Source organism: Oryctolagus cuniculus, chromosome 11 (genome assembly GCF_051225735.1).
Source record: "Oryctolagus cuniculus isolate XC-2025 breed Fujian yellow rabbit chromosome 11, ASM5122573v1, whole genome shotgun sequence".
In the NCBI taxonomy this organism is placed as follows: Eukaryota; Metazoa; Chordata; class Mammalia; order Lagomorpha; family Leporidae; genus Oryctolagus; species Oryctolagus cuniculus.
Window position 1 is genome coordinate 92,106,573 of NC_142877.1, and position 27,206 is coordinate 92,133,778.

Below are 27,206 nucleotides of genomic sequence, written 5' to 3' on the forward strand. Positions count from 1 at the left end.
AATTTTTACTTACTTGCTATTTCTTCCAGTCCACTCACCCTTGTTTTCACTGCTTTTGGCTCTAAGTGAAGCAAACAGTAAAACACCAAATAAAAGAAAATAATCATTCATTCAACAACTATTTATTGAGCTCCTCATATGAACTGAGCAATGTAATCAGTGGGGAATTGAAGATAACAAAGGAGTGAGCACTTGGCACAGCAGCTAATCCCCTACTTAGGATGCCTGCATGCTGTATCCTAGTGTCTGGATCTGAGTCCCAGGTTGGCTTCTGATTCCAGCTTCCTACTAATGTGCACTGTTGGAGGCAACAGTAATGGCTGAGGACCAGGGTCCCTGCCACCCATGTAGGAGACACAGACTGAGTTCTGTGCTCCTGACTTTGGTCTGGCCCAACCCACCTGTTGTAGGCATCTGGAGAGTGAACCAGCAGAGGGAAGATCTGTCTCTCTCTGCCTTTCAAGTAATAAATATAATAAAAATAAAGATGACAGTACCAGCCTTTTGAGAAGTGGAAGAGGCCAAACTGCTACTGTACGGTAATCTATGTTGCAGCAGAGATATGCACAGAATGAGTGTGCAGTGGTATGTGTCCAGGAGTTGGGAAGGTGACAGGAAACAGCACACTCAAAGTAAGTGGATTTGGCAAGGGAATGGTATGTTCCATTCCAATAATGGTGAAAATTTCGGATAGCTAAGGACCAGAAGCATGGTTATGCGGGAGGGGAGGGGTAAAGAATGTGAAGAAGGCATGCAAGTCAATCTGAGAGAGGCAGACTGGAGTTGGATGGTGACAGCAACAGAACACCATGCAAAAGATGTGGACCTCAGAAGGGGCCAGATCGGCTAAGTCAAGCAGTGGAAGGAAGTGAAGACAGTAGGGGTCAGTTTGTGCCTGTCTCTGGCAAAGCGAGTCCTCCCTGCCCGGCTCTTGTTCATCGCTGCATGGAAGAATGCAGGCCCAATATGTACAGGTATTCTGATTTGCAAAAGCAAGCCTGAGATCCAAATTTTAACATAAACTTCCCAAATTTTAAATATCTGCAGATAACTAAAAAATAACCTATGAGCCCAGCAAAATAGCTCAACACAGATCTGAGTTCACTGCACAGGCAAGAAGTCACTGAAGTTTGTAATAAAACTTAAAATCCTTAGTAAAACCCTGAAGTCTTATTATCTATGAGTAATCATATGCAGTTAGAAAGGGAAAGCATGTCAAATCTACCTTCTTTCCACATTGCAGTCCTATTTAAACTTTACTTTTTTTTACATTGCAGTTTACAAGTACACTTCATAATGATTACTAAATATATAACATCTTCCCTAAGATTCTTTTTCACATATTCCACCAGAGTTCACCAATTGAACTTCCTATTTTCTCTGTACCATTTCAAGAAACTAACCTCGAGGTTAAAATAAGAAATCATCCATTTGTAGCGCACACACAGACTAACTTTTGCAATGTTAAAATAATTACTTGGGAGGACACGAGACTGAAGCAGCTAGCTCTAGCACCCTGAGTTTCTCTGTAAACAAACAGAAAACCACTCAGTTCAGGATCATTGTCTCCCTGAAGACCCAGTATAAACTTACCCAATCAGAAACCACCAATGAACCTCTAAATGGGGACATTACAGTCACTGTTCCAACTGGAACCAATCAAATATTTTCTGTCTTGCTTCTTCAAACACCTTATAAAAATGTCCGCCTTGATTTGTCCAGCAGAACCCAAATGGCTTGCGATCTGGTGATGCCCGATTCTTCACTGTTTGCTCAAAGAAATGGTGTTGCAGGAGATGGAAATGCTAATTACCCTCATGTAACGGTCACACAACATTATATATGCACATCAATGATCACACTGTATACCACAAATATGTGCAATTATTATGCCAACTAGAATGAACAAAAGACTTAAAAATTTTGTCTCAGTTTACCTTTTAACAAGTACATCTAACTAATAAGTTAAGATTTTCCCAAGAGCCTCTGAAACCTTTAACACTACCTTTAGCAACCTGAACAGGTCCAAGAGAAATATTTCTGTGATAGAAAAAAAATCCTGTGTGTAGCAACTGGGAGCACAGGATGTGAGAAACTGTAGAGCGATGGGTCACATTCTGTTTGGTGGACCCACGGCCACTAAGGCAGCAGTGACAGCACCACATGATGTGACTAAGATGAACTGCCTCCTTCGCTGCTCTTCCCCAGCCTCAGGTATCCTAAGGACTTACCTGCATCACCGTGCACCTGACACTCTTCAAATGGGCTGCTGAGGCACTCTGCTCAGGAATTAATCAAGGTTGAGAAGTCACTGCAGGGGTAGAGGAGGAAAAAACCTGCAACTTAGTGCTTGTTTTCACATACTCATATTTGAAATAGATGCTGTGTGCCTACTACAAACTGGGCCCTGTTCTAGGTCCAGGAATCCATCAATGACTGATGAGCAGAGTTCCTGCCTTCCACATTTGTGTGAACTAGTAAATACGAGGAGACTTCAAAAGTTCATGAAAAAATGAAACTACGGTTTATTTTTGGTGCCCCAAACTTTGAAATACATGCATAGTTTTTTCATAATATGCATCTTCCATGAATTCTCTGATGACCTGCCAGGTCAGACCTACGAATTCTTTGATGATCATATGTCAGATGGTAACGAGTGCACTAGACATTGAAAGTTGGTCGGGGCACAGGGGCTGTGTGGACGGCTACTGTTTGTCACAGAGTACAGAGTGTAAAGGCCAAATGTTTTGAGGGATGCCTGAGGGCAGGGTGTTCCAGGCAGAGATGCCCTCAGAAGATCAAAGGGAAGCAAAGAGAACCCCATGTCCAGAGGGCAGTATGGTGACCTCAGTGGGAGGAGTGAGGATACCACGGGGGAGAGGGGACCCAGGGGACAGGTGTCACAACTTGTTTTCCTGAGATGGGAAGCTTTGCAGGGTTTTGAGCTGAAGAACCCAAGTGCTGTGATGCAGGCTTTTCAGGAACCACTCTGGCTCGCTAGGCAATGGTGACAACAGGGAGACCAGTTGGGTGACAGCTGCAGTCACCAGGCCAGAGACAGATGTGGCTTGGTTGGGCTGTAGGATCTGGAGGTGGCGAGGAGTGGCCCACTGTTCCATACACTGTGATGTGCTACAGGAGGAACCGTGGGGCATGAGAGAGACGAGTGAAGGATGACTCCAGATCTTCAGCTTGAGAGCCGGGCTGGAAGGCGACATTTGACTGAGACCAGAAATACAAGCCAAAGAACTACTGGGGCTGGACAGAGGGCAACCTCATTGGGTCTGGATGTATTTGGAAATGCCTCTTGGGCTTCCTGGTGGAAATGCTGATCAGGTGGTCACACACTGCATTTAGGAAAGAAAGGGGCTGGGATCTGATGAAAATCAAGGAGGCTCTTCAAAAGTTACAAAACAGTAGATAAAATAGAGGGGGGATTACCAAGTGATCCTCTTGGAAAAGCTTCCGGCCATTTTAATTTATATCACTAATTTATATCACTTAGAGCTCCTGATGACTGTAAAAGTTATGTGGCAACATCATGTTGTAAGGGTGAAGGCACTATCAGTGTTGCTAAAGTGCGGGCCTCAGGCCAGGAGCATCAACATCACCTATGAGCTTGTCAGAAAGGCGAGTTATGGGCCCCACCCGACCAAATGAGTCATAAACTCTACAGATAAGGCCCAGGAAACTGTTTGGACAAGCTCTCTAGGAGATTGCTATACACATTAAAGATTGAGTGACCTAGTTGATAAGAAGTTTAGTATTTCCAGGTTTTAAACATTTTAAAAGAAAAGGAACAGCTTTTTTTTTTTAAAGGAAAAATGTCTTTATTGTTTGAAGCATAAAAAAGAGTAAAGAAAAGTTGGTATGATATTTCATTTATGGGTTTTCTCAATGAGGTTATAAAAATACAATGCCACTTAGACTTTACAAGCTCTTGAAAATGTCTAGAAGTTCACCCTTAGTATAAAAAGGCACTTACAACATACAATGAAATGATAAAAAAAAAAAAAAACCCTCATAGGGACAATTGAAATTACTTGGAGAAAAGCTTCTAAACATACACTCCCACATAAATTATATTTCATTTTTTCTTCTTTTCCAACACATAGACAGCATTTTCCCCAGTTACTCGTGGATGTCATAAAGGTGGAGTGCCTGCTCCTACCTTTGTTCTTAATATGACTTACTAGAAAATCAAGTAAAATTAACCTGCCTGCTTTGTTTTTCACTTTAATCTGAGTTTTGTTTAAGATAGAACAAATTTCTTAATTTGTAACCAAGATCTTCTAGAATGCCTGGCTCATTTGCTTCCAACTGTTTCAAATCACAATTCATTAAAAAAAGGGGGGGTAAGGATAAGGGGGGAGAATAAGGAAAAGTGGCCTTATTTTAAAGGTACCTATTGCCCAGCAGCCAAAAATCACACTAAGCAACAATATTTCTGAAGCATGTTTACACACGTGTGAATATTTTACACTATACCTGTGTTGCATCACTCTGGCTTTTGTGCATCTGAAATCACACTAGAGTAATCACACTACATAACCTGAGAGCACAGGCTCAGCACAATCCAAGTCACATGGGACTTCATCTGTCACAGAAAGGATACGGCTGCTTCCTGTGCTCCAAACTCTTCATTTTCCTTAAGGTTGGCAGCAGGATGTTGACAACGTACCCCCACAAACTGAACAAAAACCCACTGTCATGTACGTGCTGTTGCTGATTAAAATAATCATATTCTTGCTGTGGCAATTCTGTGGTCTGGGAGTTTTTAATTAGCTCCGCTTTTCAAGGCATGAGTAAGAGTATAATTTTTTCTTTCTTGAATTGGAAGGTATCTGAGTCAGATCAGTAACTCCTTCTCTGCACATAGGATACTGTTTTAGAAGTAAGTGAATCACTTCACCCGGAGGGCATGTGAACTATAGAAATACGTGAATTACTTTAAGAAACTGCTTGGGCCGGTGCCATGGCTCACTAGGCTAATCCTCCGCCTTGCGGTGCTGGCACACCGGGTTCTAGTCCCGGTTGGGGCGCCGGATTCTGTCCTGGTTGCCCCTCTTCCAGGCCAGCTCTCTGCTGTGGCCAGGGAGTGCAGTGGAGGATGGCCCAAGTGCTTGGGCCCTGCACCCCATGGGAGACCAGGAGAAGCACCTGGCTCCTGCCATCAGATCAGCGTGGTACGCTGCCGCAGCGTACTGGCCGCGGCGGCCATTGGAGGGTGAACCAACAGCAAAAGGAAGACCTTTCTCTCTGTCTCTCTCTCTCACTGTCCACTCTGCCTGTCAAAAAAAAAAAAAAAAAAAAAAAAGAAAGAAAAAAAAAAAAGAAACTGCTTGAACATGGTAAATCTGAAATACATCAACAATGGAATCCAGAGATTTGGCGACTTTCCGGGCAGGATTTGGACTATAAATGAAAACTGATATTTAAAATAATATGGGAAAATATAGAGTCACTTGAATGCTTATCACTTTATTACTGCAATCATAAATGCTAGTGATTTAGTCATTGACACTGATTTGTGTTTAAATTAGGCTTTAAATATTCCTTTTTGGCCTTTTGCTCTGCTGCTCACCCTTTAAGAAATGCCATGACAAAGAGCGCATGATCGTGCCTCGTGGAGCACCTTGTGCTGCCTTCCTGAGTATATGGATTTGTGTTCACTCTTAGTGCCTCTGCTGGCACTTCCCTAATTCAGCTTTTCTGTTGGATAGCACTGAAAAGCTTTTGCTGATTTTCCAGGCAGTCTTTCAGCTTATCCTCGGTCAAAGTGAGTCGCTGCTCCAAGATTGATACGGTCTGCAAAAGGGAGGATGAGAAATCAGTGATGGTGACCTGGTGGGGAGGTTACATGGATGCTCATCTCTGCACAGGAGATCCTTTCTAGAACTGGGCCACCCACCCTTTTGCCGAGAAGATGGCACAGAAATGAGCCTCAGGACCGGCTGTGCTTCTGGGCCCTACCACAGGGCAAAGCACTCTTCCTCAAGCTGTCTGAAGGAAAGAAAAAAAAATTTGAGGAAGAAGGAGTAAAAGATCAGACCTCTGCGGACAATTCCCGTGTCTGATCTTCCAAGGCACCAAGCTCAGGTATAGGCCACATGCAGCATTTGAAGTGGTACCATAAGCTATGAAGTACTGTGGCGAGGTAGGGGTGAAATGCCACATGCCTGGCCCAAGCTCAACTGAAATGGCATCACTGCTCACTCTGTCACAATCCAGCCATGGTGAACCATTCCTAGAGCAGCCCAGACAGATGAGTGGCCAGATTACTTCGAAAATATCATACTTGGTTGCCACCAGTTCCAGAAGATGGTAACATCTCAGAGGACTTGAGAAAATCGAAATGATATGTGGAAAATGCTTAAGCTAGTGGTAGGCATTTGGCATAGGGGTTCCACATCAGAGTTTTGAAGTTTAAGTCCCATCTCTGGCTCCTGGCTTTAGCTTCCTGTTAATGCACACCCTGGGAAGCAATGGTGATGGGCTCAAATAAGTGAGATTCTGCCACCCAGGTGGGAGACTGGGATTGAGTTCCTGGCTGCCACCATCCTCCTGGCCCAGTTTTAGTCATTGCGGGCATTTGGGGAGTATATCAACATATGGAAGTTCTCTTTTCTTGTCCAGCTTAATCAATCAATCAAGAAATATTTTTAAAGGAAAACAGTTAATGATGGGCATACAGGACTTGATACCTGATTACATATACTCATCTAATAGCTGGAATAAACACTAAATACATACATACCTAAATACAAGGATACTTGGAAAAGTTCATGGCAAATGAAATTAAAAGTTCAGTTTATTTGGGTGGAAAAATTTTAAATCCAGGGATGCTGCACGGTGGCTAGCAGATTAGGTCACCACCTGCAGCACCAGCATCCCATGTGGGCACTGGCTTGAGTCTCAGCTGCTCCGATTCTGATCCAGCACCCTGCTAAAGTGCCTGGGAAAGCGGCAGAGGATGGTCCAAGTGCTTAGGTCCCTGCATCCAAATAGGAGACCCGGATGAAACTTCTGGCTCCTGGCTTCGGCTTGGCCCAGGCCCAGCTGTTGGGGCCATTTGGAAAGTAAACCAGCAGATGGAAGATCTCTCTCTCTCTATGCCTCTCCCCCTCTCTCTATAACTCTGCCTTGCAAATAAATAAATAAATCTTTTTAAAAAAGTTTAAAAATGTTTAAGTCCATAGTTTTCTCATAATACATATTTTCCACAACTTTTTGAAGCCTCTTTGTACATACACACATATGTAAATTTGGGAAATCAGATGTTTTATGAAATTGACTGTTTTGCCTTCAGTTTTGTCTTCTTTTTAAAAAACCCATTCAATATATAATAAAAGAGAATATTCAGGAGGCCATACAAGACACATAAGTCACTTAATGAATTCTCACAAGAAAAACACCCTCATAACTATCACCACAGAATTAGAACTTTCTCAGTCACCCCAGAGCCTCCCACATGCCTATCACAGTCACCCCCCTCCTCCTCCCGTAACCCTCACTGTCCTGACTTTCACAGTAACCACTTCCTTGTGTTTCTTTATGGTTTGATTTCTTAGATGAACATCCATGGACACCAACATTTCTCTTTCCCATTTTTTAAGGATCTGAAATGTCATTTTTAATCTACAGGTATCCTCCTCCTTCCTTTCTTGTCCTGACAATTTGTCTACTGATAAGGTCAGGCCAAGTGACCTGAGAGGTCTCCACCAGTCTGGATTTTAGGGACTTCATGCTCAGCCCTGATTTTTCAGTCTTGGTAAATTCTGTAAATTGGCAGCTAGATCCAAAGTCTTGATCAGATTATATCCCCTGGTAAGAAATATAGGTGGTAGACAGTCTATCCTTTCATTAGAGTACAAAATAATGTTTGGTTGTTTTTCTTTTAGTGATGATAAAGTAACTACTTAATGCCCAGATCTTATGGATTACAAATGACAAGATATAATTCTATCATTTAAAAATATTTATTAGTCAGTATAATTTATAATTAAGAAACACTTCTCTCATCTACTATTTGGCTATGCAGAGGTGGAGTTCACATAGGAAAAATAAGATAAATACTTGGTTATTTTTGTCAAAAAGTTTTAAGATAACAAATTATTCTTTTTTTTTTTTTTTTTTTTTTTGGACAGGCAGAGTGGACAGTGAGAGAGACAGAGAGAAAGGTCTTCCTTTGCCGTTGGGTCACCCTCCAATGGCCGCCGCGGCTGGCCGCAGTGGAGGATTAACCTATTGAGCCACAACGCCGGCCTTTTTCCTTTTTTTTTTTTTTTTTTTTAAGATAACAAATTATTCTCTATCATCCTCTGAAGGTAATTAGTTTTCTAAAATGTCATTTAATAGCTTTTGTTTTCATATTCTATAGTATGGACCATGACTAATTTTTTTTTTGACAGGCAGAGTTAGACAGTGAGAGAGAGAGAGAGAGACAGAAAGTCTTCCTTCCATTGGTTCACCCCCCCAAATGGCCATTACGGCCGGCGCGCTGCACTGATCCCAAGCCAGGAGCCAGGTGCTTCCTCCTGGTCTCCCATGAGGGTGCAGGGCTCAAGCACTTGGGCCATCCTCCACTGCCTTCCCGGGCCACAGCAGAGAACTGGACTGGAAAAGGAGCAACCGGGACAGAACCGGCACCCCAATCGGGACTAGAACCCGGTGTGCCGGTGCCACAGGCGGAGGATTAGCCTAGTGAGCCATGGCACCAGCTGGACCGTGACTAATTAAAAATAAGTTTGGCTACGTGATGCAGCAGGTTAAGCCACGGCCTGCAGGGCCAGCATCCCATTCAGATCCAGCTCCTTGCTAATGCACCTGAGAAAGCAGTGCATTGGCCCAAGTGTTTGGGCCCCTGCAACCACATGGGAAACCCAGATGAAGCTCTTTGTTCCTGGCTTCGGCCTGCCCCAACCTTGGCTGTTGTGGCCATTCGGAGAGAGAAGCAGCAGATAGAATATCTTTCTCTCTGCTTTGCCCCTCACTCCCTCTCATTAACTCTGCCTTTCAAATAAGTAAATAAATCTTTAAAAGAGATAAGTGATGCCAATAATACTTTCTACCATTTGTTGTGTGCTTCCTATTTGTGCCAATACATTTTGCCAACTTTACACATTTTATTACAATTTCATGTGCTAAAGTTGTTGATACACATACAAAGGCACTTAAGCATTCATGGAAAAATGGAATTATGTTTATTTTGGTGTGAAAATTTTAAAAAATAGTTTTATCATACACATTTTCCACAGGTTTTGAAGTACCCTCTTACATGTGCCAATGACTTCAACACTGGCTAGGTCCATTTATCTACCATCTAAAATGTAATTTCATTTTAATTTGCTTTTAATTATAGTTTAGCAGAGATATAAACACACTGCAGCTTAGTTAGGTGATGTGAAGTCATCTGCAATTAAAGTGAATCAGAATGAATTTGGCATACTCAACACTGCAAAGACTCACTGTTCCGCTTCTGCTGTGTCTACTTTTAACTTCTTCAATAAGTAAAAGAAATCCAGCCCTTCACAATTAAGAATAAAGAAATTTAATAAAGCTTAAAGTGATTTACTTAACCTTGCATTCAAGAAAAAGAAGGAGAAATGGATCATGAAGCTCAAGGAGCGAGAAATGGAAGATCCATGTAGGTGAAAGCCTAATGAGAACCCAACATTGAAAGATGGCTTAAGTTAGAAAATCACAGCAATGTGGAAAACAACTAAAAATAAAGTTGTCATTAAGCTGAGAGGGCAACGGCCTTTAATGTTAAGAAATGTCTAATAAATACAAGAGGAAGTCACATCCAGCACAGTATTACAAAGTAAAAATAAGTTATTTTAATTATTTTCATTGAGCAAACCCTAGAATGACTTCAAGTTCTTGCACGGCTCTTTCCCATCTGTCAACAACTCAAAATCACACACATGGGAGAGGTGTTTAGTCTAGGGATTAAGATACCCACGTTCTATATTGGAGCGCCTGGGTTCAATGCCTGGCTCTGGCTCCTAACTCCAGCTTCCTGCCAATATAGACTGTAAGAGGCAATACCTACAGCTCAAGAAACTGGGTTCCTGCTACCCACATGAGAGACCTGGATTGAGTTCTCAGTTTCCAGCTTGAGGCATGGCTCAGCCCTAGCAGACATGAGCATTTAGGGAGTGAACCAGTGGATGGGAGCTCTGTTTTTCTTTCCCTGTCTCTCAAGTAAATAAATTTTTAAAAATTATTTTTGAATAGAATACACATGACTCCAAAAGCTCCCTCAGATACTATCCACAGTATAAAAATACTCATTCAATTAATGGTTCTCAATACTGGCTGTAAAACAGAATCATATGAAAAGAATAATGTGATGGCCTTATTCCAGACCAATGGAAATGGACTGTCAGGAAGTGAGAAATAGTGAGAATTTGTATAGTTTTTTATAAAAGATTTATTTATTTATTTGAGAAGCAGAGTTACAGACATGTGTACAGTTTTTAGCTGCCCTGATGAATATAATACACAGCTCTGTAAGAGCTATTTCAACCTGAAATATTTACCCTGGAGGAGTAATTGACATCTTTCTTGATCACATTCCAACCTTTCTGTATAACTTGTGACAATGTCCACTTTGACAAATATTAGTATCCTCACTGAATACATCAAAAGAGAAAAACAGAAGATTTCTTTAAAGGAACCAATGAGTCATTAGAGCTAGAAGGGAAACCTTTGGCATATTCATTTCAACACACCACTTCCTTTACCAAGAGTTGGAAGAATTTTGAGATTATTAAAGATCTACTGCGTTTTTAATTTGCAAAGGTAAGTTAGTCTCAAATAAATGGGAAATATTCTAAAATGGGAATGCAAAACAATCAACTCTAGAAACATCCATGTAAGAAGCTTTTGTGTAATGTAAGATATATATTGAAGTGAAAATATTTTCAGAGTATAGAACTATAAACACTAACGATTTTTCATACTAACCAGAAATGGTCACTCTCAATTCATTTTTCATATGGCCCTAAATATTTCTTTATGAATGGCATAATCAGAACCAAATTAAATTTATAGCATGGAGTACTACCGGTTAGCCCACACTGCTCCCCTCTGGCTCCTGAATGCCAGAGTTGGCACAGTGTGTGTGTGTGTGTGTGTGTGTACATTCATGCACACATGCACAAGGGCTCTGAGCTTATTTCCATGGCATCATGGAGCAGCTCAGTCCAGCATGCTTTGCTATAGGATCACTACCTTGCTAGGAAAGAAAAATCTTCCCCTGCTCTGCTAGCTCTGCAACTGGCTGGAACTAGGACTCTCTTGTGTATCTCACCCCCACGTGCAAAGCAGGCCAACCTACCTGTGTCAAAACATGGAGCTGTTCCATAATATGCTCCAAAGCGTCAGTCACTGCAAGTGGAATGCTTCTCTGACTCTCAGAGGGGAAGTCACTCATGTCTTCTGTTTTCTTTTTCATTGTTGTTGGTGAACATTCTGGTGACATTAAGGAAGGGTTCAAGAAATACCCACAGATCTCTTCACCCTTTTCTGGTGGAGTTTTACCAATGGTCTCTGTGGTCTTCAATATAAAAAAAAAGTAGGAAGAGTGATATTTTCCAAATTTTAAAATTATATATATATATGTATATGTATATATAACAGTTTTAAATAATCTTGATCTAAAAAGCTCAGCCTTATACTTAATTATTTATCTTCAACTTAAACAAATTATTCAAATCACAATTACAGGAAAGAAACAAAGCTAACAGTAAAAAAAGAAAATCTACATTTTTCTTTTCAATGAAATACACTGCACTACATAGTGAGGGATCAGGTGTTCTACCATTAAAAGGACTGCTGTATGTAGTTTAATTCTTAATTTAAAAACAAACATTCCTGTCCACTAGGACTATTGTAAAAAATGGAAAAGTACTAAGTGTTGGTGAGAATATGGAGAAATTGAGCTTTTTGCTGACAGGAATGTAAAATGGTGCAGTTGCTGTGAAAAATAGTTTGTCAATTCCTTAAAATGTTAACCACAGAATTACGAAAAGATGCAACAATTCCACTCCTAAGTATATATTCAAAAGAACTGAAAACAGGGAATCAGATATTTGTACACCAATGTTCAACATTATTCCCAATAGCCAAAAGGTGGCAACGACTCAAGTATCCATGACTAGATAAATCTATAAACAAAATATGGTATAAATATATAATTGAATGTTATTCAGCCACAAAAAGGAATGGATTTTGATACAAGCTATAACATGTATAATAAACCTTGAAAACATTATCATATTAAGCTTGTGATTACAAAATAAATTAGAAAGTATATCATTGCAAAAATTAAAAGCAAAATAATAAAGGAAGGAAGAAGGTGGGTGGTAGCCAGTTAGGGAGGGACAATAGAATGGAAGGCATCATTACGTTCTTGAACTGTATATATGAAACACATGAAATTTGTTTTCTTTATATATATATAAAAAAAAAGAAAACATCACCTAAGTGAAACAAGCCATTAAAAAAAAGGACCAACATTGCATCATTCCATTTATATGCGGCACCTAGAATAGGAGAATTCAGAGATACAAAGGAGAGCAAATGTTTAGGGACTTGTGGGAAGGGTAATGAGGAATTACTGCTTAACGGACATAGAGTTTCTATGTGGAATGATGAAAAATTCAGGATGCAGTGGTGAATGCACTTAATGGCAGTGGTTAAAATGGTAAACTCACCACAATAAAAATACTCTCCATATACGTGGCAACGAAAATGAAATTTTTAAATTCTACTTTCATTAGCATTAAAAATAAAATACTTAGGAATAAATCTAATAAACGAAGTGCAAAAATTTTACACTAAGAACTACAAACCATCACTGGAAGAAATTAATCTAAACAGTAGAAAGACATCCTATGTCCTATGTTCACAGATCAGAAAAGTTAATAATGTTAAGATAACAGCATTCCCTACACCAATATACAGATTCAATACAATCCCTACCAAAATCTTAGATGCCTTTTTTCCATAGAAATTGACAAGCTGATTCTAATATTTACATGGAACTGCAATGAACCCAGAACAGCTACAATAATATTTAAAAAAAAGGCAGCACATTCATACTTCCTAATTTCAAAGCTTACAACAAAACTATAGTAATCAAGCAAGACAATGTGCTGCTTCATGGCTTAGTGGGTTAAGCTGCTGCCTGTGAAGTCAGCATCCCATGCAGACACTGGTTCGAGTCCTGGCTGCTCCACTTACAACCCAGCTCTCTGTTAATGGTCTGGGAAAATGGCCTAAGTGTTTGGGCCCCTGCCACCTATGTGGTAGACCCAGAAGAGGCTCCTGGCTTTGGCTGGCCATTGTGGCCAAATGGGGAGTGAACCAGTGGATGGAAGATTCTCTCTGTCCTTCTCTATTTTTCTGTGTAACTCTGACTTTCAAATAAATAAAATAATAATACAAAAAAGGACAATGTGACACTAGCATAAGGATAGAAATAGATCAATGTAAGTAATGTAAGTCAAGAAACCCAGGGCCGGTGCTGTGGCATAGCAGGTAAAGCCACTGCCTGCAGTGCTGGCATCCTATATGGGCACTGGTTCAAGTCCCAGTTGCTCTACTTCCAATCCAGCTCTCTGCTATGGTCTGGGAAAACAGTAGAGGATGGCCCAAGTCCTTGGGCTCCTGCACCTGCAGGGGAGACTGGGAAGAAGCTCCTGGCTCCTGGCTTCAAATCAGCACAGCTCCAGCCATTGCAGCCATCTGGGGGAGTGAGCCAGCAGATGGAAGACCTCTCTCTCTGCCTCTGCCTTTGCCTCTCTATAACTCTTTCAAATGAATAAATAAATCTTTTTTTAAAAGAAATAAACCCTAACTTTTATAGTCAACTGATGTTTGACAAGCTTGCCCTGATAATTTAATGGGCAAAGAATAGTCTACTCAACAAGTGGTGCTGGGAACACCATATATCCACATTTAAAAGAATCAGTATAGTGCCCTCTCTTATATCAGACACAAAACTAACTCAAAACAGGACATAATCTTAAATGTAAGAGCTAAAACTATAAAATGTTAGAAGAAAACATCAGAATAAATCTTCCTGACCCTTGATTAGACACAGCTTTCTTAAACATAACAGCAGAAGTACAGATTATAAAATAACAAATTGGACTTTATCAAAAGATACAATGAAGGAAGTAAAATAGCTGCAAATTTGGTATAGTGGGTAAAGCTTCTGTCTCCGGCACCACCATCCTAAATGGTTGCAGGTTCAAATCTGGGCTGCTGCTCCACTTTTTTTTTTTTTTTTAATTTTTTGACAGCCAGAGTGGACAGTGACAGAGACAGAGAGAAAGGTCTTCCTTTGCCGTTGGTTCACCCTCCAATGGCCGCCGTGGCCGGCGCGCTGCAGCCAGCGCACCGAGCTGATCCGATGGCAGGAGCCAGGTACTTCTCCTGGTCTCCCATGGGGTGCAGGGCCCAAGCACTTGGGCCATCCTCCACTGCACTCCCGGGCCACAGCAGAGAGCTGGCCTGGAAGAGGGGCAACTGGGACAGAATCCGGCGCCCCGACCGGGACTAGAACCCAGTGTGCCGGCGCCGCAAGGCGGAGGATTAGCCTAGTGAGCCACGGCGCCGGCTGCTCCACTTCTGATCCAGCTAATGCACACGGGAAAGCAGTGGAGGATGGCCCAAGTAGGTGGGCCCCTGCACCTGCATGGGAGACCAGAAAGAAGCTCCTGGCTCCTGGCTTTGGACCATCCCAGCTCTGGCCTTTGCAGCCATTTGGGGAGTGAACCAGTGGATGAAAGACCTCTCTCTTTCTCTCTAACTCTGCCTTTCAAATAAATAAATAAGTCTTAAATAAAAAAAAGTAAAGCATAAGTCCTGGAATGGAAGAAAATACTGTAAAGTCATACATTTGATAAGGAACTTGTATGCAGACATCTAAAAAATTCTTACAACTCAGTATAAAAAGACAACCCAATTAAAAACAGGCAAAGGATTACAATAAGCATTTCTCCAAAGAAGATACACAAATGGTCATTAGCCACAAAGAAAATGCAAATCAAAACCACAATGAAATACCACTTCATACGCACTAGGATAACTAAATTAAAAAAGACAGTGGTAGGCACTGTGGCACAGGGGGTCAACTGGGCTGCCACTTGGGACAACTACCAAGTTCGAGTTCTGGCTATTCTGCTTCTTTTCTAGCTTTCTGTTAATGTGCCTGAGAAGGAAGGGAAGATGATCAAAGTTCTTGGGTCACTGCTGTCCATAATGGAGTTCCTGGCTCCTGGCTGCGGCCTGGCCCAGGTCCAGCTGTTGCAGTTATTTGGGAAGTGAACCAGTGGAAGGTAGCTTTCTCTCTCACTATCTCTCTCTCTCCTTCTCTCTGCCTTTCAAGTAGATGAAAAACAAATTAATAAGCAGTTTTTATAAAAAGGCAGGCAATAACAAGTTGACAAGTCTTCTGGTAGGCATTGTAGTACAGCAAGTTAAGCTACTGCTTGGGACACACCTGCATCCCATATCAGAGCGCTGGTATGAATCCCAGTTACTCTGCTTCCAATCCAGCTTCCTGTTAATGTGCAGCCTGGAGGGCAGCTGATGGGCAGCTCATGTACTTGAGTCCCAGCCACCAATATGGAAGAAGTGGATGGAGTTCGGGGCTCCTGGCTTTGGCTTGGCCCAGTCATGGCTATTTAACATTTAAATTTTTTTTAAATGACAAGTTTTAGAGTGTTGGGAAACTGGAACCCTCACATAATGATGGTGGGATTGTAAAATGAAGACTTCAAGATGGCAGAACAGGGAAAAGGCGTACTGCTCTAGGCTAGGGGAAAATAGTAACAACAACAACAAAAGGCGAGGGTGGGGAGAAAGTACATTTTCAGGGAAGAGTCAGAGAGAAAACTGCAGTGGAGAATCTACAACCTCTGTCAACCCAGAATACTGCTTCTGTAAAGCTCTCATTTGTGAATGAAGGTGAAATAAAGACCTTCCAAAACAAATAGGAATTGGAAGAATTTGTCACCACTCATTCAGCCTTACAAAATATGCTTAAAGATATAATACACACAGAAACACAGAAAGATAGTCATCATTATGAAACAATGTGAAGGCAGAAAATCTCCCAGTAAAAGTACAAAGGAATACAAAGCAAACACTAGGAATATTTATGGAAAAATGACAGGGCCAAGTCATTACTTATCATATAGTAAACTTGAATGTAAATAGCCTAAATTCTGTAATTAACTGACACAGACTGGCTGAATGGATTAAAAAACAAGACCCATCTATCTGCTGCCTACAAGAACATACCTCACCAACAAAGATACATGCAAATTGAAAGTTAAAGGATGTACAAAGATATTCCATGCTAACAGAAAGATAAAAAGAACAGGTGTTACAATCCTAATATCAGACAAAATAGACTTTAACATAAACTGTTAAAAGAGATGAAGAAGAGTACTATGTAATGATTAAGGGATCAATTCAACAGGAAGATGTGACTAAAATAAAGGTGTATGCATGCGCCCAATTGCAGGGCACTCGGCTACTTAAAACAAATGTTAATGCATCTAAAGGGAGACATAAACTCCAATACAATAGTAAAGAAGGACTTCAACACCCTACTTTCATCAATGGACAGATCAACTAGACAGCAAATCAACAAAGAAATAACAGAGCTAATCTTTACTATGGACCTAACTGATATCTACAGAAACTTTTACCTCACAGTTGTAGAATACACATTCTTTTCAACAGTGTATGGAACCTTCTCTAGGATAGACTATATGCTAGGCCATAAAGCGAGTCTCACCAAATTAAGAAAAAAAAATCAAAATCATACCATGAACCTTTTCTGCCCACAATGGAATTAAACTGGAAATCAACAACTCAAGAATCTATAGAACATATGCAAACACATGAAGACTGAACAACACACTTCTGAATGAATAATGGGTCATAGAAGAAATCAAAATAGCAATCAAAAAAACTTCTGGAAACAAATGAAGATGACAACACAACCACCAAATCTTATGGGATACAGAAAAAACAATGTTAAGGGGGAAGTTTATAGCAATTGGTGTCTACATCAAGAAATTGGAAAGGCACCAAATAAATGAGCTATCAATGCATCTCAAAGACCTAGAGAAACAACAAAACAAACTCAAAATTAGTAGGAGGAAATAAATAATTAAAATTAAAGAAGAAATAAAATTTAAACAAACAAAAAAGAGATCAGTATAATGAATAGTTTTCTGAAAAAATGAACTAAATTGATACACTACTGGCCGAACTATCAAAAAAAAAAAAAAAAAAAAAAAGGAGAAAATCCAAACGATAAAAGATGAAAAAGTAAATCTAACAACAGATACCACAGAAATAAAAAGAATCATCATAAATTACTACAAAGAGCTGTATGGCAACAAATTGGAAAACCTAGAAGAAATGCATCAATTACTAGATAAATACAATCTACCAAAATTGAGTCACGAAGACGCAGAAAGCCTAAACAGCCCAGGACTGGATGGCTTTCCTGCTGAATCCTACAACACATTTAAAGAACTAATTCCAATTCTCAAGCTATTGAAAACAACTGAAAGAGAGGGTATGTCCCCAAACTTCTTCTATGAAGCTAGCATCATCTTAATTTCTTGAAACCATTTTACTTAGTAACATTAAGTCAGCTCCAAAAAAACAAATACCGTATGTTTTTCCTCATCTGTGGTAACTAATAGGGTAGCTAAAAGGTAATGTACTGGAGTGAAATTGACACTTTGGGATTTGATGATTGCTTACAGTCCTTGTCTCAACTACTGAGGAACAGTGTTTTTTTCTTCATGCTATTTGTTGAACACTTAGTGTAGGGTTAATCTTATGAGTATAAAGTAAACTGAAAATAGATCTTTGTAAAAATTAAGAGTGGGAATAAGAGGGAGGAAGAAGAAGGGTGGGAGTGTGGGTGGAAGGGAAGTTAAGGTGAGAAGTATCACTATGTTTCTGAATCTGTATATATGAAACACATGAAATTTGTATACCTTAAATAAAATTTTAAAAAACTAAATAAAAGCATTTTAAAAATGTTGTTATTTATTGCCATCTACTTGGAAGGCAGATACACACACACACACACACAGAGACATACACAAATGGAGAAGGAGAGAGTGAGGGAGACAGAGAAAGGGAGAGGGAGATCTTCTGTCTGCTGGTTCAGTCTCTAAATTCCTGCAACAGACAGGGCTTGGCGAGGGTGAAGTTAAGATTCTGGAACTGCATCCAGTATTTCCTCATGAGTGGCAGGGTCCCAAGCACTTGAGCCATCATCTGCTGCCTTCTGGAATGCATTTGCAGGAAGCTAGATGCGAAGTACAGCAGTGTAGACTTGAACCTGTAGTTGGCTATGGGATGTGGGCACCACAAGGAGACAGTTTAAGCTGCTGCTCCACAATGTCTGACCACCTCAAAATGGTAAACATGGAATTATTATATGATCCAGCAATTTTACTTCTAGGTTATACACAGGGGAACTAAAAACATACATCTATAGAAAACCTACATGAATGGTCACAGCATCTATAATCATAATGGCCAATAAAACAATCCAAATGTCCCAAATTCTGGGATAATGTATGGCTAAACAAAATGTGGTACATACTCTTACAATGGATTATTTGCCCGCAAAAAGGAATGAAGTATTAACACATGCCACAATATGAATAAACTTCGAAAACAACAGAATAATTAAGGAAGTCAGAAGCAAAAAGCCACATAATGAATGATTCCATTTATATGAAATGGTAAAAATTAACAAATATATGAAGAGAGCCTGAGATTAATGGTTATCAGAGGCTGGGGAGAAGAATGGGAAATATATTGATAATGGACAATGGAAATATTCTAAAACTGTTTCTGGAGTGATGAAGTTAGACAGTGGTGATGACTGTACAAGTGTGAATATAATAAAAACATCTATTTGTACACTATAAAATGGTGAATTTTAAAGTATGAGAATTATTTCATTAATTCTGTTATGAAAACAAAATCCAAATATATGCCTTATGGAAGCATTTAAAATTTTTTAAATCAATTTTAAGTTTCTAGTTATTACTTGAGATATGAAGATATGCTTTCTAAAGTACTTTTTATTCCTGATATTCTCAGATTTTTAAATTGCTCCTGAAGTAGACTGGGAAAACAACAACAACAAGCGCTTTACCTTGGGGGGACGGGAGGGAAGCAAACATTACTTTTTAAAGAAAGAATATATTTGCAATGGTAACATTTAGTGACTTCAAGAATCCCTAGATGAGATGGATCTAAGATAATGAAGATATATCATTCATTCAGACAAAATGATTTTGTATCTATGTGCTAGGAAGAACTCTAAGTGCCAGAGATACTTACTTTTCTAACTGTTGCCATAACAAACCTACTGGTTTTAAACAATCCAACTTGACTATCCTTCAGTTCTCGAGGTCACTGTTGCTTACCTTTCCCAGCCTCTAGTTGTAAGGATCCTAAGTGGAGCGCACTCAGATAATCCAGGATAACCTCCCCATCTCAAGATCCTTAATTACATTTACAAAGCCTCTTTTACCATCTAAGGAAATATATTCACAGACTCTGGGGGAGAAGAATATATTTTTTAAATTTAATTTAATTTAATTTTTATTATTTGAGAGGCAGAGTTATAAACATAGTTATAGAGGGAAGACATAGAGAAAGGTCTTCCATCCACTGGTTCACTACCCAGATGGCCACAACGGCCAGAGCTGGGCCCATCCAAAGCCAGCAGCCAGGAGCTTCTTCCAGGTTCCTTTGTGGATGCAGGGGTCCAAGCACTTCAGCCATCTTCCATCATTTTCCCAGGCCATTAACAGAGAGCTGGATCAGAAGTGGAGCAGCCAGGACATGAACCAGCACTCATACGGTATGCCTATGCTATAGGAGGAAGTGTAACCTACTATGCCACAGTGCCAGCCCCCAAGGAGAATATTTTTAAGGGACAATTGTTCTGCTTTCCTCAGGGAGTGAATAATCAGAGAGAATACTTACTCCAGTGGGTGAAGGAGAAAACTGAATATATAGATATGTGATAGATATGTGATACAGAGCTAGGGAGTGACAAAGGTTGTGAAGAAAGATAAAGCCAAGTGAGATGCTAGATCATGATGTAACAACACTGATGATGCAGTTTTTAATGGAGGATGTAGAGAGAATAAACTTTGGATGTACTGACTTTGAGATACCTATTAAGACTCTCAAGGGGAAAGTCATTAATGCAGCTGGAATATATGACCCTAGATTTCTATAGGGAGTTTGGGACTAGAGATATAAATTTGTGAGTTATTAGACATAAATCTTTTTAAAAAATATTTATTTATTTTATTTTAAAAGGCAGACAGAGAGAGCAGCAGGGAGAAGGGGAAATCATCTTTTTGCTGGTTTACTCCCGAAATGGCTGCAATGGCCAGGGCTGTGCCAGGAGAAAGTCAGGAGCCTGGAATACCATTTGAGTGTCCCATGTGAGTAGAAGGGTCCCAACTACTCTGTCCATCTCCCACTGCTTTTCCAGATACATTAGCAGGGACCAAAAGTGGAACAGCCAGGACTCAAGGTGGTGCTCGGATATGGGATGCTGGTGTTACAGGTGAAGACTTAACCTGCTACACCACAACATCAGCCCCTGGATATAAAACTTCACACCTGGATGTGTCTGATCACTCAGGAAGGAACTAAACGAGGTAAGAGCAATAGATTTTAGAAGGCAGGACAAGAAGTAGGTAAGGCGAGTGATAGCCCTTGAGGCAGGAGGGCGAGGGACAGAGAAGCCAATTAAGGACAGGGCTTCCAGAAAGAGGGAGCTATCACCAGAATCAAGCGCAGCAGATGGGGCTGAGTCAGATGAATCATGGGGACCTTGACCTAAGGAAAAACATGGGGTCAAAAACTTGTCTGGAGTGGGTTCAGAATGGAAAGTGAAGAAATGAAGAGAGTGAATCTATGCAGCTCTGTCGACAGGAGTTTTGCTATAAAAGAGAGCACAGTAGTGAGCTAGAAACTGGACAGGGATGCAGAACAAATAAAGTTTTTGCCTTCAACAATGATAAATGCATCACTAGTGAGTGCTGATGGAGATGATCGGGTAGGAGCAGAGCACTGAAAACGCAAGTGTTCCATCAATGGGCTGCGGAGGCAGTCAATGGCAGTGAGCTCTGTAGGACATTGAGGTGAGACCAGCGAGCAGAGCTGTCTAGTCACATTCAGGTCATTGCATATAGTTGAAGAAAAAGCAAAGAAATCAATCTAGCTCAGGACGGTTTGCTGAGTGAGGACAATAGGGGAAAAGGGACAAGAACACAGCTACAGTGATGGACCACAGAATGAAAGCCATATGCAAGAGAGAGACACGGTCCCGGGAAATGGGCAGTGAAAGGGCAGGTTACTGGATGTGTTGGAGGCCCTTCCGGGGTTGATGAATTCTCCAAATGCAAAGACTAGATGTGGCAGCCAAAGAGTAGGAGGCTTTACACTGAGTTTACCATCAGCACCAAGGATCTAGACAGTCACAGAGTTAACTCATCTGAGAATCCTGACAAAGAGGACACTGTCTCAGAAGGGATTCAGGGTATTGTTCTATGTTTGGTTATTTGTCTACAATCACATGCTAGCGTTGACAGAAGAGGACGGACCACTCAGGGAAACAGAAAAAGGTGTCATAGGGTTGCCCAGAAAGCACTGTCACAGAACCACAACAGAATTCATTCTCAATTTCTTAAGTTCTTAGGGTTATTAATGCCAAAGGTGAACACCACATTTTACTTCTTGTCTTAGATATTTGCACAGTGTACTATGCATCCTGTAAGAATTCTTCTAACACTTCAAGTCTGATTGATTTAAATGTATTTCTGGGACAAACACACAAAATGTCCTGCGAAATCTTGTCTCCAAAATGCAATGTCCTCAGCTGAAAAAGGCTTGTTTGTCCCTCAGGAGAAATCATACACCTTTTTCTCAAGGGAGAGCTTTCAGAATTTTCTTCTTCAAACTAAATTTGAAATTTCATTTGTCACAAAAGATTTAACAAACACTCTTACAGAGCTCTCAACTAGAATATTGGTGCAACCAATTCAGTTCCATTTAAAAAGACTGCTCAGGCCACAAATTTATTGCTGCCTCTGTCTCTAATCTTAAGTCTCTTCTTTAGAGAAATTTACTAATTTTGAAATGATGAATGGGTATGGTGGAATGAGAAGGTGAGAAGGTCATGAGAAGGTGAGGTCATGCCAAAATGGCCGTTGACAACAGAAACTGCCTGGCAATAGGCCGTGACTGGATGGCTTCAGAAACCACATGACAACAGAGCCTGACTGACAACAGGCCGTGATTGGATGGTTTCAGAAACTGCCTGGCAACAGGCTGTGATTGGTTACGGCATAGACCACCCTTTGACCGGATTGGCTGCCTTGGCTATATGAGCAGCTATAGCAACTCTGGCCCGCTTTCACGTGACTCCAGGGGTCTGTGTGGTGACTCCGCGCCTCTTGCCCCCACCATGCTCCTCCTCTCAGAATGAATCCTCTCAGAAGAAATCAACCTCAACAAATGGGCAGACACAACTAGGACAAATAAAGCCTATATAAAAATTTCCTTTTATGTTTCACTTACTACATGATTAAGAAAATAAGGAGGGGCCCGCACTGTGGCGCAGTGGGTTAACACCCTGGCCTGAAGCGCCAGCATCCCATATGGGCATCGGTTCTAGTCCCAGCTGTTCCTCTTCCGATCCAGCTCTCTGCTGTGGCCTGGGATAACAGCGGAAGATGGCCCAAGTCCCTGGGCCCCTGCACCCGCGTGGGAGACCCAGAAGAAGCTCCTGGCTCCTGGCTTCAGATCGGTGCAGCTTCAGTCATTGTGGCCAACTGGGGAGTGAACCATCGGATGGAAGACCTCTCTCTGCTTCTCCTCTCTCTGTGTAACTCTTTCAAATAAATAATTAAATCTTTTTTTTTTTTTTTTAAAGAAAGAAAATAAGGAGGGCAGGCATTCCGCACAGTGGTTAAGTTGTCACTTGAGACACCCAGATTCCATAGCAGAGTATCTGGTTTCAATCTTAGCTCCTCTGCTCTTGAATGCTCTGGAATGCAGCAGACAATGGCTCAGGTTCTTGAGTCCCTACCATGCATATGGGAGACCTGAACTGAGCTTCAGCCTGGCCCAACCCTAGCTGTTGGGAACATCTGGAGAATGAAGCAGTGGATGTGAGATCTCTCTCTCTCTCTCTCTCTTAAATGAAACAGTACAAAAAATAACAAAGCAAACTTTCCCCCTGAGCTTAAGAAATAAGGAAAAAAGAATAAACTTCTCTAATCCCTATCCTTTTTAGAGGATATTAACACCATCTCAAATACAGTGTTTATCACTCAAATTCATATCCCTTTATGTTTATTACATATTTAGACATTCCTAAATGACGGCATTATTTTTTCATGTATTAAAACTTCACATAATGTAGTAGTCTATTATGACCTTTGGGTATTTTCCATTAACTACCACTTTTAGAATGAATGGCGATGAATGCAACTCAAGTTCACTTATTTGTACTAGTAAACAGTATCCCATTGAGTGGCCACTCTACAATTTTTAAAACAGATTTACTGGGGCCAGCACTGTGGAGTACTAGGCTAAGCCTCTGCCTGCTGTGCTGGCATCCCATAAGGTTGCTGGTTTGTGTCTCAGCTGCTCCTCTTTTGATCCAGCTCTCTGCTTATGGCCTGGGAAAGCACTGGAAAATGGCTGAAGTCCTTGGGCCCCTGCACCTATATGGGAGACCCGTAAGAAGCTCCTGGCTCCTGGCTTTGGATCTGCCCAGCTCCGGCTGTTGCGGCCATTTGGGGAGTGAACCAACGGATGGAAGACCTTTCTCTCTGTCTCTTCCTCTCTATAACTCTGCCTTTCAAATAGATGAATAAAATATTTTAAAAAAATTTACTTATTTGAAAGGCAGTTACAGAGAGAGGCAGAGACAGAGGTCTTCCTTCTGCTGGTTCACCCTCCAGTGGCCACAATGGCTGGGAATGGGTCAGGTGGAAGCCAGGAACTCCATCCAGGTCTCCAATGTGGGTGCAGAGGCCCAAAGACTTGGCCCATCTTCTGCTGCTTTCCCAGGAACATTAACAGGGAGCTGAATTGGAAGTAGAATAGTCGAGACTCAAATCAGGGCCCATGTAGGAGCCAGTGTTTGCAGGTGGTAGCTTAACCCTCTGCACCATTCTGGCCCCGACTATTTCACAGTTTATATATCCCTTCTACTATTCACTAGCATAGGCTGCTACAGTTGGCATTCCTGTAAATGTCTCTTGTATATGAGATTTTCTCTAGACTTACATAATCAAGCCATAGTTTTACCAGGCACTATTCAAAATGGTGGACTCAATTTATTCTTCTATTAGTAGAAAAAAAAAATCTCTCTTTTATCTACAAAGTGACCTATATTTCATGGTTAGACCTATCAAATTTTGTCAAAATTATGGGCAGGAAATGGCATCTCATGGTTTTAATTTCACCGTGCATTTCTTTGGTTACTGGTAATTTGAGGCTATTTTATGTTTATATTGATTATTTTTATCTAAATAGCCTATTTAAAATATTTGTCCACTTTACTTCTCTTTTCTAATTTGTCCATTTACTTCTCTTTTCTAATAAATATTTGAGATTCTTTACATATTTTGAATACCAAAATTTTGCTGTATGTGTGATACATTTCCTTTCTCTGATTTGTTTTCACTTTTTTTTATTTACACAGATTTTTGTTTTATAAAGTAACCAAGTTTATCTACTTTTCCCTTTATGATTTGTGTTTTGTTTAAGAAATCCTTGCCTAATCAGAATACATAAATACGTTTTCCTTGGTTTCTTTTCAAAGTTTTAAAGCATTGTTTTTCATATTTAAGTCTTTAACCCATCTGGTATTAATTTTATTTGTGGCTACAAGAACATAATTGTATTTTTTTCATATAGCTGGTGGTCTCAACAACACTTCCTGAACAGTCCATCTTCACAGACCTACAGTCAAGCCTTCTAGGTTTCGACTTCCCATATTTGTGTGGGTCTGTTCACAGGCTTTCTATCATGGATCTCTGTATCACAACCCGTATAGCTTAATGAGCCTTCAATCTTCAAATTTCTTCAAAATTGATCGGGTCATTTTGGTCCTTTGCTTCTCCAAGCCAGTTTTAAAATTGACTTTTTTAAAATTTCATTAAAACTCTTTCTGGATGTGTATTGGAAGTGATTCAAATTTGTATATTTATTTGAGCAGAACTGACATATTTTTGACCATGACCCTCTGTAAACACAGGATTCCTAAAAACATGGAATACTTTATAAATTTCATGGTATCTTGTCATGAAGGCCATTTTAGAATTGTCTATAACATTTTTATTTAAAATATGTGTTGCAAAAGCAAACAAAACCCCTACCACCTTTGTACCCTAAACGTGTATACAAAAAGCCAACCAAATCAACAGGTCAAAGTGTGTCCTCAAATAGCTATTCTCATTTTTTATAAAAACAATGAAATTATTCCAGGATCAGAAGCATTATTTAGAACACACCTTTAAAAGTTATGATCCAGACTTGTTTATTCTGAGATAAACAGTATTATTCCTTGGGCTTTCATACAGACCCTATTTTCTGTTCCTCAAAACTCAAGTGCCAAACTTAACAGAAATGAGTTGTGTGTTAAAAGTCATGAGATAGGGACTGGTGCTGTGTCATAGTGGGTAAAGCCACTGCCTGCAGTGCCAACAACTCGTATGGGCACTGGTACGAGCCCCAGCTGCTCCATTTCTGATCCAGCTCCCAGCTAATGTGTATTAGAAAGTAGCAGAAGAAGGTTAGTGCTTGGGCCCCTGAACCCACGTTGGAGACGCGGAAGAAGCTCCTGGCTCCTGGCTTCAGATTGGCGCAGGTCCAGCCATTGAGGTCATTTGGGGAGTGAACCAGATGATGGAAAACCTCTCTCTCTCTCTCTGTCTCTTCCTCTGCCTTTCAAATCAATCAATAAATATATATTTTTTAAAAAGCCATGAGATACCAATGTATCAGTAGGTTTTCTGGCTCCCAGCTACAGCCCTGGCCCAGCCCCAGCAATCATGGGAATTTGGGGAGTGAACCAGTAGATGAGCGCTCTCACTCTGTTTCTCTATCAAAAAAAATATATAAGGGTTTCCATTTTCAGACAGATTCATACTTTTTAAAAATACTTAGACAATGATCCAATGTCTATATAAAAATTCTAGTCCCATTATTTCAGTTGATGAAAAATTATTTCATAACAACAATATGTGCATAGGAAGCCAATCTAACATCATGTAATTACATCTATGAATTAAATTTGAATATTTTACATGTTGATAATAACTTTTTTTCTTTTTCTTTTCTTTTTTAAAAAATTTATTTATTTATTTGAAAGGCAGAGTTACAGAGAGGCAGAAGCAGAGAGAGAGAGAGAGAGAGGTCTTCCATCTACTGGTTCACTCCCCAAATGGCTGCAATGGCCAGAGCTGAGCTAATCTGAAGCCAAAAGCCAGGAGCCAAAAGCCTCTTCCGGGTCTCCCACGCTGGTGCAGGGGCCCAAAGATTTGAGCCCTCCTCCGCTGCTTTCCCAGGCCATAGCAGAGAGCTGGATTGGAAGTGGAGCATCTGGGACTTGAACAGCAGCTGGGACTCGAACAAGAGCCCACATTGGATGCCGGCATTGCAGGCAATGGCCTTATCTGCTATGCCACAGTGCTGGCCCTGATAATGCTTTATAATTTGAGTTGAAAAATCATGGCACAAAAGCCTCCAGGAAGGGGCTGGAGTGGCACCACAGGTTATGCAGCCATCTGTGACACCAGCCCCCCAAATGAGTACTGGTTCCATTACTGGGTCCTCAACTTCTTATCTAGCTCCAAGCCAATGTGCCTGGGAAAGCAGAAGATGGTCCAAGTGTTTGGGCCCTGTCACCCACATTGGAGACCCAGATGGAGTTCCAGGCTTCCGGCTGTGGCTTGGCCCAGCACTGGCCACTGCAGCCATTTGGGGAGTAAACCAATGGATGGAAGATCGATCTCTCTCTATCTCTCTCTCTCTCTTCCTTTGTCTCTGTAATGCTGCCTTTCAAATAAATAAATAAATGACTCCAGAAAAAATAG

General features: G+C 40.6%; 1 protein-coding gene across 5 annotated transcripts in view; it reads right to left on the reverse strand.

Annotated features, from left to right (window-relative positions):
* Positions 1 to 3,804: 3,804 nt before the first annotated feature.
* POC1B (POC1 centriolar protein B) overlaps positions 3,805 to 27,206 on the reverse strand; it is a 114,071-nt gene continuing 90,669 nt past the window's right edge. For all 5 annotated transcript variants that reach the window (XM_008256874.4, XM_070052685.2, XM_070052686.2 and 2 more), the window contains 2 exons: positions 11,345 to 11,563; positions 3,805 to 5,808 (listed from right to left, as the gene is read on the reverse strand). In XM_008256874.4, coding sequence (XP_008255096.1) covers positions 5,704 to 5,808; positions 11,345 to 11,563 — 324 coding nt within the window. In that variant the 3' untranslated portion in view covers positions 3,805 to 5,703. The remainder of the gene's footprint in view (positions 5,809 to 11,344; positions 11,564 to 27,206) is intronic.